Raw genomic sequence first — 12,306 nt, 5'->3', positions numbered from 1 at the left:
AAGATAAACTTAATTAATAGCAAGTAAATGAACTACGTTCCAGCAAATACTCTTAGATCATTTTCAAATAAGAACTTGATTCTTCAATATTTAGCAAGTTTTTCTGGTTTTTATTTTGGAATTAAGGCAGTCGATTTCTTCATATTCGATAATGATAAATATATTGTCTAAAGAGAATAACTTGAAGATGAATTTTGGGCTGCTAATGGCGAGCCAAAAGAAATAAAGCCTTATTTGGTCCCTTCCCATATACCAGGCAAAGAAGGATAAATGAGAAAATCATGGATTTATATTATGTATGAAAAAGATATGCTTGTTAAAAAGAAAGATGAATTCGATTGATAGATCATTAATAAACTCTTTATGTATTATAAATTAAAATAACTAGGATTTGTAAAGTTCTTCTCTGTGTATTTATAAGAATTTAAATGATATCATATTAAAATAGATGTAAAAAATGAAAGAAATACTTTTTAATTTTAAATGAGATTAATTTACATTCATTATGTTTATTATATTTTACTTTAGTTTTTCATTTATAAAAAAAATAAATATACTTTCGTTCAATAAATTTACCTTGTGCATAAAAATCAATCAAAAATTTGATAGAATAAACAAAACATATTTGTTAAAATAAATTACTGAAATTATTAAAAATTATTTTAAAAAAAATTGTTTAATTTTAATTGAACAATTGAGTGAAATAGATCAAAGTTATTTTTAGTTTGTTTAAATAAATTAATTCATTATAGATAGTAAAAAATTTATTGTTTTGAAGAATTAATTTTACTTCAAAAGTAAAAATGATTTCTTTGTAGTTTTTATACATAAAAGATTTTATATTGAACTTAATTAATTAAATTAAATTAAATTTAAAATGAAAATCTTTTAAAAATTAAAAAATACTCATGAAATAAATAACACAAATAATTTATTTTTAGTAATTTATTTATTACTTTGATTGTATTTTAGTAGTATATATTTATTTATATTTGATTATTCATTTAGTAAATTTATTAAAGTTGAAAGTCAAGTTAATTAGTTTTTAGTTATTAGGTCATTCAGCCAGTTATTTATCAAGTGTTTGCATAATTTAAATATCATATCACTTCATATTCGTCATCGCCATCATCTTCAACTTTATCTTTTTTGTTCTTATGATCGTATTTGCTATTTTTTATGTTGTTTCCATTTTCATCTATATCGTCAACTTCTTCGAAGTTTTAGTTGGCTTATTACATTTATTCTTTTTATCTCTTCTTATTTTGGTTATCTGCCAATATATTCAAATTCTTATCACTAATTAGGTTGCTCGATTCTTTTCCATCTCCCAAACAGAATGAAGGCTCTGTATCTTCCATCATCATAAAGAAATGTTCGTTATAATCTCTTTTTAATCCCATCATGAATTAGTAAAATTCTTCTAGTTGTTCAAGATCTTTTAAGTAATACATCAAAGAAAAAGAACTGTCGATATTCTTTGATGGATAAGTTTAAAACTTTTTGCAGAAATATGTCTCAAGTTAAGAAGAGCTTTAGAAATTCTTTTCATTCGAAAACTCCTAAACATAATGAGGATCTAAATATATAAATTCATCTTCTATTCTTCCGACAAAATAAAGTGCTTTTTTTGGTTTTCCACCTATTTTTTATTTTAATTTTATAAAAATTTATAATAAAATAAAAAAAATAGCTAACAAACTAAAAAATAATATAAAAGTTTACCAATCAAACCTAGTGAATATTTAAAGTCCATCATTTTTTTAGCTAATTCAAGATATTCAGGCTATGGAGTATCTAGTCCAATCAAACAAACAATATAAACTATCATTGAGTACTACAGTTCATGATGGATAGGGCATACTAATCTCAATCTATATATAATATAAACATATATTTATTTTTTTATTATTATTTTTAATAAAATACAATCTTGAAAATAAGTAGAAATCATAAATTAATTAATTAATTAACTATTATCAAAGTATTTATTGCTCATAAATTTTTAAATAATAAAAATGTTAAACTGTTTTATAAACATTAAAGATCATTTTTTATTTTATAATAAAGTAAATTTAAAAATTATTTATTAAATTCATTCATTCATTTTGTTGCTATTTTTTTAAATTTTGGAATATAATTGAAAGATTCTATTTACTATTTTGAAAGTATTTTTTGACTATGTTATCAATTTGATAATTAATTATTTTTTTCAACTTTTGCATAAGATAAAATTTGATTTTATTTATGAAATGTTTGTAAATAATTCGGTTCATTTTTTACTTTTAAAAAATACATTATTGTTTTCTTCTAGATGAATGAATTAAAAGTAAATAATAATCATGCTTTAAAATATTATAAACTATTCATGACGTTTAAAAGATACTCCTCTATTTAAATTATATTAAGAAACGCTTATTACTCATAATCCAAAATTTAAAAATTTTAAACTGTAAACTATCATTCTGTTCTTCATTAAATGATTGATTATCCATAAATTATTTAATGGTTGTAAGTTAGTTATTTATTTTTAATATTCAATTAACTGTTTTACGATTAAAATTGATTTTTTAAGCTAAATTTAGATTAAAATGTTATTTAATTTATTTATTTATTTTTATGTTAGTTATCCATGGATATCCTACTGATCTAAAAATATTAAACTATTATTAATTAATTATTTAATTACTTTGGAGTTTCTTCTGAAACAACTAAAATTTCTGAATTTGAGTTTTGTTTTTCAAGTTTTATGTCTTTATGATGGTCATGGTCTACTTTTGACTTTTAATCCTACTTGATTATTCTACACTAGTTTGGACAAATTTATGCATGCTTTCCTCTCTAAGGATCAACTTTACACATTCTTTCAAGGAAATCTTAAAACACAATAGGCCTAGAGCTAGAAAAAACAGCTACTTTAAGGTCTTCAGTGCCTTTAATGGCCTTTCTTTCATTGTGCAGCAAACCTAATATATAACATATTCTTATTGGAGTATACCATTCACCAGGTAACAGGTTGAAATCGCTTAGGGCAATTTTAGATATTTTTTAAATAGAATATGGTGCAAAATCTATGCATTTTTAATCATCATCTAAAAATCCTTCTATAATAACTCTCAAATCTTCTTTCTTTTTTACTACAAGTTTTTTATTTTCTACTAAGTGGCGTCTTAAACCCTCTGCAAAAGCCATTTATCCAACACGAACCATGCAGCCCCAACCAGTATCGCTAATGTATTCGCTCATTTTTTAATTTTTGAGATTTGCTTTATCAATCATGTTCAACAAGGCTGGAAAATTCTTCCTGTAGGTTATCCAAATAATATTATAAAAATTTTCGAGTACTTCTTTATAATTTTTTTCATATGTTTCTTTATTTTCATTCATATTTCTGCCTTGCATGTAAACAGTGTCTTCCTTTTTAAATGGAGCGGAAGACTTAAATGACCAACTTGACACATTGAACAAAAAGTTAGTGCTAATATTTAAGAAAAAAATAGCTACTTATATATAGTTTTTATTCTAAAATAAATCAAGATGGTTAAAGTATCTCTAAAATAATCTTTTTAATTCTTTTTAAAAAAAAATCTAATAATTCATTAACAAATTGAATTGATGATAAATGTTTATTTCTATTATTTTTAATGCTCATTTATTTGTTCAATAGTATTTAAATACAAATGCAAATTTCTCATACCCTAAATCATGCATCTTTTCCATGAATGTTTACTCCCTTTTTTACTCCTCCAACCTACTATTTTTATTTATAAGCAAAATGTAGAAATTAGCTATTGTACTTTGATATAAAATAATACCTGTCTTCTTCCATTTTTAAAAACTGCTATTATATAATTAATTATTTAATATAATTCCTATAATTTTCTTAAATCAACTGTATTTATTTTTAATATTTTAATTTTACGAATCAATCTCCTTATTCTTTTTTATGTTTAAAGAATTGGTAATCAGTCTTGATAATAATTAATAAAAACTTTTCTTCTTCTTTTTCAATCTAGTTTTTGACGAAATTTAATAATCAATTTATTTATTTCTGCTAACTATTTTTTGATCATAATAAGTAAGAGTTCGGATCACTAACTAACTCATTCGCATTTGGAAGTAATTTAGGAAATGTACCAGAAAAAAAAAATTTATATAATAAATATTATTTGCATAAAATTAATAAAATAATATTCAAAATTCTTTTTGCATAAAATTTAGTTGATATATTTCATCCAAACAAATAATACAAAAATAAAATTTATTAATTTCTTCTATAATAATCAGAATGACTGATTAAAGTTATTACAAATTTAAATTTTAGATTAATTAAAAAAGAAAATTGATATTTCCTCCAAAAGCTATTTATTACCTGTGAAATATTCTAAAATCTATTAAACACGTTTAAAAATTTGAGGTTTTTGAGATGGTTAATTTAAAAATATTATATAAAATGAATGAACTGTTTTACAATAAATATTAACATAATCAAAATAAAAATTTATTTTTCAATCTATTTCAATAAAATCCTCATCTTCAACTAATTCTTATTCTTAATAATTTGTATTTTAATCTTTTTCTATCATCAAAAAGAATTGATCATCATGTTTAGTTTACAACTCAACTAAATATCCCCAAAATTCATTTAGATCGTTCAAATCTTTAAGGTAAAATCCAAGTCCAACAGAAGGACCGAGAGCATGTTTGTTTATTTATTTAACTTCCTCTTAAAAATATGTTTTTAAGTTAATTTCATTTGTATTAATATCAGCATGTTAAACAATATGTGGGTCTAAATAGGTTAATTTATCATTATTCAAACCTGTAAAATAATATCCACTGCTATGTTTGCCACCTTATTTATTTATTAATTTATATTATCAATATTTATATATATAAATATATTTAAAATAATACATACCTATCATTCCAATGCTCAATCTATGTGTGAATAGCTTTATAAGAATATCTAAATACTTTTCTTCAGGATAATCTAATCCTATCTGGCAAATAATTAATAGAATTAGGCTCTACTTTTTCTCATAGTTTTTATTCGCATCTACTAAAATGTTACTAGAATTTTATAATTTTATTTATTTATTTAATATTTATTTGAATTTTACTTCATTATTTTAATTTATTTTTCAATATTATTTATTAAGATTTGAAGTAATTACTTTGGAAGAGTTGAATCAATTTTTTAGCCTGTCATAGCTGTAACACACTAACTGAAATATAAGGGTCTATCTGAATACATAACCTCAGAAACAATATTCATTTCTGAAAAGGTTTGAAAATTATTTAGTAGCTTTTTTAGGGAATATGCTATGCGATTTGGAGAATACCAAAATCCCATTTCAAGTTTAAATTCTTCAAGAGCTACAGCAGCAATTTATTAAATTGAGAAAGGTTAATCTTTATTTTCTATGAAAAATTTTATAATAAAAAGGAGAATATCGTTGATATTTTAAATCTTCAACTAGTTTTATATTTATGGATTTTCTTTTAAATGGCGTAATAAGCCATTTGCAAATATCATCTATCCACTTCTTAACATGCATCCCCATCCAGAATCGGAGAAGATATGGTTTTAAAATTAATGGCTGAACCCAGATCTATATGAAAAATAAATTAAATTATGTTAAGCCTCTTTTATTTGAGATAGAGAACTTAAAGTTTATCCTAATAAGATAAATTTGCTATCTTCCATTTTATATTTAATTGATTATTTTAATGATTAATAAAAGTTTATTAGATTTTAAAAGTAATTTTGATCAAAACTGAGTTAAAGAATTTATATTCTAAGTTAAAATAAAAAATGTAATATCTAAAAGAAAATTTAAATTTAATTTATAAAATTAAATATTTTATCAACATAAAAATGAAAAATAAATAGACAAACAAATAAATGTTTATTTATTTATATTAAAAACTCATAATGAGATGTATATGACCATTCATTTAAACACAAAACATTTCATAACTCATTTTCAATCAGCCTTTTTAAATATAAGCTAAATTGTTTTCTAGGTAAATTGTATTGTTTAGAATAAATATTGACACCTATTAAAGAATTTCATAATCTTTCATTCCAAAATCATATTTACACAAATCCTAATGTTACTCCTTTTCATTATTTTGAGGATTTTAAGGTCCTTTAAAGTGGAGCCATTTATATCGTTGATAAGGCTCTATTAAAAAAAATGATCAGCATAGATTATAATATTATATATTTATAATTATATAAAATATTTTTTAAATAAACTGGTAGCTTTGAAAAGATTATAACAATTAATATTAGGATCGCTAGTCAACTATTAAAATTATTGTATTTTGATTTATAGCTTTTCAATTTATATCTTTTATTAAATATAATTATAGAAGCTTAAGATTTGAATAGAATACTGATGTTTTTAAGAAAGAATATTCAAATTATTTTTAAATATTTTGAGTTAAAATAAAGGTATTTATTTTCTTGTGTAAAAATTTAATTGATTATAAAGAATTATTATAAAAACATTTCTCAAAAAAGCAGTTTTCATTACTTTTTATTTTCGAAAATTAATCAAATAAATTATAAAAAATGTTAATTTGATTTTTTATCAATATGTAAATTAGAGTTATTAGAAATAAAAACTTAAACAAATTTTTATTTTACCTTTTTAGAAACATTAAAGATTTAAAAAAAATTCAATATTATTTTAATTAATATTTTACAAAATTTTCAAAATATTAAACAACAAAAATCAAATTAAATTATTTTTGATAACAGGAATAGGTATTTTACTCTTAGTACATTTTTGAATCAAATAGGATAAAATACTTTGAAGAAATTTAAATTTAGATCAATATAATTTATTAAAATAATATTTTTTATTTAAATTTTAGTTTAATTAAATATAATATTCAGCATAAAAGTAAGTTAGAATTTATATTATAAAATAGAAATATAAATATCTTATTGTTTGCTTTTATTTATAAATGCTATTTTAGAATTGTGTAAGTTGTAACGATAGATGATTATTAATTAATTACCTTTACTATATTGTTGATTCTATTTTTTATATAAGAATAAATAATAAATCAATATCCTTTGATTTATGTTTCTGATGATTTTTATTTTTTTTAAATTTTGTCGCAAATCAAAGACAAAAAATATCAATTTAAATCAAAGTAGCTGCTGTAAAAAAAACATTTTCAATATTTAAAAAAAATAAACTTTCATCTTTTACTTACTCTGAATAAGCAATTTTAGTATAGTAATTAAGTTTTTTTTAGCAAATTATGAAAGAAAAATATTCATTTTTAATAGTGAATACACAATTTGCTTGTTTTTATTTAGTGGGATCATCTTTAAAGTAATATCAAAATTTTTCAAAAAATAATTATCTCCTAAATTAATGAAGAGTGAGGAACAAACATTATTAATTACCACTTGATTAAGTGAAACACAGATATTTTTTAAATTTATTAACACTCATTTATTTCTCTTTTTTAAATCAAATGATTAATTAGTTGGCTTGGCTTACCTTAGACTTTTTAAGCTTACATTAATTACAAATTATATTTTCAGATGATATTTTTGATTTGTTAAAACGAATTTTTATATTCAAATGATAATCCATATTCTTGTTAGGTTTTTATAATTTTATTAAATTAAATAAATAATAATTTGTTAATATTTAAATGGAAAACCAAGAATACTAAGCTCTTTAATTTTCTAAAAAACTAGAATATTTGTAAAGAGTTTTGGAAGATTAAAAAGGACTCAGAACTATAAATAAATTAGGAGGATAGGGAGGATTCGGTGTTGTACTATTTGTGGAAGATAAAAATAATCCTTCCTTAAAATATGCAGTGAAAGCATAAAATATTTTAGACCATAATACTGGAAAAGTTGATTAAAATATCTAAAAAATGTGTGAAGAAGAAGCTGAAATGATGAGACAATGTAAACATAAAAATGTTGTTGAGATTCATTCTGATTATATAATAGATTTTTATCACTTTATTCAAATGAATCTATGCAAGTGCTCATTGAGTGATTGGATAGACAATAACTAGTCCCCAATCAACGACATTCTATTTTTACACTATACCAATCAGATTATTGACGGGTTAGAATATTTACATAGTAAGCAATATGTTCTAAGAGATCTCTCTATCAGAAATATTTTATTAACTACAGACGAAGTCATTAAGCTATGCGATTTCGGTCTCGCAAAGAAATATGACGAAATCCTATAAAGCGAAATTCTTTTAACATAAAATCCGAAGGGAGTTTTTTTTTATTTCCCACCAGAAACATATGAAGATATAAAGAACAACAAAAAATAAATAAAGTAAACTATGAAAGGAGATATATGGGCGCTTGGGATTTGCTTATCCTTGTTAGGTGGTACTAAAATTTTAGAGTTTTTAAATGTGTAAAATAATAATTTTTAAATACCTACTAGTCAAAAAGTAAGTCAAAAAGCTAATTAATTAATACAGTACATACTAAATAGAGACCCATAGCAAAGACCTACGATTAAATAAATTAGAGAGAAAATGTGCAAGGTATTTTTAAGTAATCCTGATCATGATTAAAGAGAAACCAATACATAGAATGAAGATGTTTTAAAATCTATGGCCATGAATAATAAGAGTAAAGTTGGCATTTCAAATATATCAACTTAATAGAATACTATAGATTCTACTTCATCACTTAAAATATAGAGACTAATCGATTTTGATTTTGATTAATGTGAAAAACTTTATTAAAAATATTCTAAATTTGAAAATTAATTTTAGATAAACATTGATTTTTTACTTACACTTGGATTTTTAGAGGCAAAATATAAATCCAACTACTAAAAAGCATAGTAAATATTTGAAAGGGTACTAGAATTAGATGAGAATGAAACAGATGCCTTAATCGGACTATGTCATTGTTTTATGCAATAAAGGCTCTATAAGGAATATCACAAGTTGCTTTAATATTCCAATATTTGTTTAAATAAAGATCCCAATAACTGGAGAGCATAATATTATAAAGCATATTATTTTTATGATTATATGATTGATCATAAAGCTTTAGAAATTTTGGAGAAAATTTAGCTAGAAAAAACTGAGTGTTGTGAAGCTTTATCTCTAAAGTTACTTATACTTCTTAACATAAAAATAAAAGAAGACGAGAAAGATATTATTAATAAGATTATAGCTCTAAATAAGAATAATAATCCTATTGTATTTTTTAGAATAGGTTTTTATTATTAAAATAGATATGAATAATAAAAATCACTACATTATCTTAACAAATGTTTAAATTATACTCAAAATGAATTAACTGTTTTGGTTTACTCGGCTTATGTTCAAAAGTACAATGAATAGGAAGTTGAGAAATTAATTTCAAAGGCTGAGTAATTATATCCTTAAAGTGCTTACCTTTTTAGATTTAAATCTATTTTAAGTTATAATGAATAAACATAATTAAATTTTATAAATAAATCTATTGAGCTAGATCCTTGTGATATACTTTCAATAATAAATAAAGCAGACATTTTAAAAAGCTAAGAAGAGTATTAAAAATCTATTGAATGTTATGAAAATATAATTTTAATAAATCCTGATTGCTTTTGGGTTTTATATGATATAGCTAAGATATATAAATATGAATTAAATCAAAAAGAAAAAGCAATTGATCTAATAAAAAAATGTATCAATGAAGATCCTCATTGTATGGATTATTATTATGAATTAAGTGAATTGTACAAAAATTCAAGCTACTACCAAGATTTTGAGAAAATAATCTAAGATAATATCGAAAAATCTAATTAAAAACTTATTTTAATCGGGCTGCTTGCAGAGGTGTAATTGAGTAACAAAGATTATGATAAATTTATATAATATATTAACTAAGCTATTTAAATTGATCCAAATGATACCTAGTCTTTGAAAATGTATGGTGACTATTTCAAAGATATAAAAAATGATTTTAAGAAGGCAAAATATTACTATGAAAAAGTATTAGAATTAAATCCTAAAGATTAAAATATTTATTTTAATTTAGGATGGGTTGAAGAAGATTAAGAAAAAAAATTAAAATATTATAAAAAAGATTTAGAATTTTACCCAGAAAGTGATTAAACACTTAATAACTTAGGAGCAATTTATGAATATTAATATAAATATGATGAGGCTCTTAAACTATATTAATAGGCCTTTTAAAAAGATAATTCAAGTATTCTTTATTCTTCAAATATATAAAATATGCTTTATTAATTACAACTTGATAACTAAGCTCTAGAATAATGTGACATTACTCTTAAATTAGACTTGAAGCATTTTGGATCATACGCAATAAAAGGAAAAATATACAGTATAAGAAAAGAACATGAGGAAGCAATTAAAAATTTTGAAAAGGCATTAGAATGTGATTAAAGCTAAACATATTTATATGAAGAACTGGCAAATTAGTATCTTTAATTAAAAATAAAAGATAAAGCCTTAGAATGCTATTAAAATTTTATTTAAGCTTACCCTTATAATCCTTAAGCTCTATATATGATAGGATTCTTACTGGTTTCTCTTAGTGAAGATAATATAAATAAAGCAGTAAGCTACTTTGAAAAATCTATTAGAGTTTAGCCTACAAATAATTCAAAAGCTTACAAAGAATTAGGACTCCTTTAAATAAAATAAAAATAATATCATTTTGCAAAATAAAATCTAATTAAAGCTATATAGTAAGATTAATCAAATATTTATTTGTACATAGAATTATCAAGGAATGAAGAAAATAATTTAAAAAATCTAAATTAAGCTATCTAATATTTAGAGGAATATCTTAAGCATTAATATAATGAAAATGAAACACTTAATTTAATTTAGTTGTACACCAAAAATAAGGAATATTTAAAGTCTAGATAGCTCATAAAAAAATTTATATTGGATAGTCCAGAAAATGATGAAGTTTACTTTTTATATGGAAATCTAGAATTTTAGGAAAGTAATTATTTCGAATCAATTGTTTAATATAAAAAATCCTTTTCACTAAATGATGGTTCTTATATTTCTGTTTTTAAAATAGGATTAGCCTATTAAAATATGGAAAAATATTAAAAAGCTGTTGAATATTACCTTAAATATAATAAACTAGAAAAAAGATGTGGACATGGATACTTTTTAATAGGAAAAATCCAGTTATATAACTTTAATAAACCAAAATAAGCTATATAGTATTTTAAAAAGTCTTACGAACTCTAAGTACTTCCAAATAACTCTTTTAACTAAAATGATTGTTTTTATCATATCGGAAAATGTTTTGTTACTTTAGGTTATGTTTCAGAAGCAGTGGGTTAATTTACAAAATATCTTCAAGATAAGCCAACTGAAGATGTTAAGTACTGCCAAAATTATATTAGCTAGTATTAAAATCACCCCAAAAAATTCTATAAGCATTAGCCTTTAAATGACTCCAAATCCAATTGTAGTTGTAATATATTTTGATCAGTTAATCATAAAAAACTTAAGAAAGAAGTTAGTTAGCTATCCTATTATATTTAAAAGATATTACACACTAAAAATTAAATGTAAGTTCATCTTTTAAATATAGTGTCAAATTTTAAATGTCATAAATATGTTCTTAATTTTTTTAAATCAATAAATACTGACGATTTTAAATAAAACTATTCACTTTATAGCACATATAGGATTTTAATTTCTTAATTTTTAGTTTAAAAATGACTAAATTTCAATAATTGATTTAATGTGCTTAAAGAAAAGTTTTAAGCAGTCTTGCTTTTTAAAAAATCTAATGATGCTTACTTAAGAGTTTATGTGGTATTTGTAAATACCAAACTCATTAAAGATCAAAAACTAAAAAAAAATAATATTTTGTTTTCAAAAATTTATATTCTTTTTTTAACACATTCCAAAACATTCTTAGCAATGATTCATTTTTTATATGTAAAATTATTTCTATTTTATTCTTTAATATCAAAAATCAAATTTTGATAGCTAAAATATATATAAATTTTGTTAAATATCTGATAAATTTTGAAATTTTCAAATTAAAAAAAATCTTTCTTATAATTCTAAAATTTTTAAAATAATTAAAATTCTATTTTGGTAGTTTCAGTAATATGACAAGTTCTATTTCTTTGATCAATATTTATTTCATCTTTTTTCATTTTAAGACCTATATTTTGCTTTTGAAAAATTTATAGAAATTATTTAGAGGATTTAATGATCGATTTTTTTACCAATCGTTTTTTTTTATTTTCTTTCATTTTGAATGAGGTTCCAGATGGTAATTTATGATTA

General features: G+C 21.8%; 4 protein-coding genes across 4 annotated transcripts; 2 read left to right on the top strand and 2 right to left on the bottom strand. All coding sequences in view use genetic code 6, as the record gives it.

The window, feature by feature from the left end:
* Nucleotides 1-27: 27 nt before the first annotated feature.
* Nucleotides 28-342, top strand: TTHERM_00011030 (transmembrane protein, putative; the record flags this gene model as incomplete). The annotated part of the gene is made up of 1 exon (XM_001008188.1): nucleotides 28-342. One exon carries the CDS (start codon nucleotides 28-30, stop codon nucleotides 340-342), a length of 315 nt encoding a protein of 104 aa, XP_001008188.1.
* Nucleotides 343-1,100: 758 nt separating this feature from the next.
* Nucleotides 1,101-3,829, bottom strand: TTHERM_00011020 (peptidase family C54 protein; the record flags this gene model as incomplete). The annotated part of the gene is made up of 5 exons (XM_001008187.3): nucleotides 1,101-1,642; nucleotides 1,726-1,874; nucleotides 2,690-3,478; nucleotides 3,698-3,754; nucleotides 3,816-3,829. 5 exons carry the CDS (start codon nucleotides 3,827-3,829, stop codon nucleotides 1,101-1,103), a joined length of 1,551 nt encoding a protein of 516 aa, XP_001008187.2.
* Nucleotides 3,830-4,508: 679 nt separating this feature from the next.
* TTHERM_00011010 (peptidase family C54 protein) lies at nucleotides 4,509-5,710 on the bottom strand (the record flags this gene model as incomplete). The annotated part of the gene is made up of 3 exons (XM_001008186.2): nucleotides 4,509-4,855; nucleotides 4,922-5,073; nucleotides 5,178-5,710. The coding sequence occupies 3 exons, from the start codon at nucleotides 5,708-5,710 to the stop codon at nucleotides 4,509-4,511; spliced, it is 1,032 nt and encodes a 343-aa protein (XP_001008186.2).
* A 1,976-nt stretch (nucleotides 5,711-7,686) lies between these two features.
* Nucleotides 7,687-11,490, top strand: TTHERM_00011000 (tetratricopeptide repeat protein; the record flags this gene model as incomplete). Its single annotated transcript, XM_001008185.2, has 1 exon — nucleotides 7,687-11,490. The coding sequence occupies one exon, from the start codon at nucleotides 7,687-7,689 to the stop codon at nucleotides 11,488-11,490; it is 3,804 nt and encodes a 1,267-aa protein (XP_001008185.2).
* Between the last annotated feature and the right edge of the window lie 816 nt (nucleotides 11,491-12,306).

This window comes from Tetrahymena thermophila (assembly GCF_000189635.1).
Source record: "Tetrahymena thermophila SB210 genomic scaffold scf_8254803, whole genome shotgun sequence".
Taxonomy (NCBI): Eukaryota; Ciliophora; class Oligohymenophorea; order Hymenostomatida; family Tetrahymenidae; genus Tetrahymena; species Tetrahymena thermophila.
The sequence above is the reverse complement of the archived record's forward strand: the minus strand, read 5'-3'. Positions and strand labels throughout refer to the sequence as shown.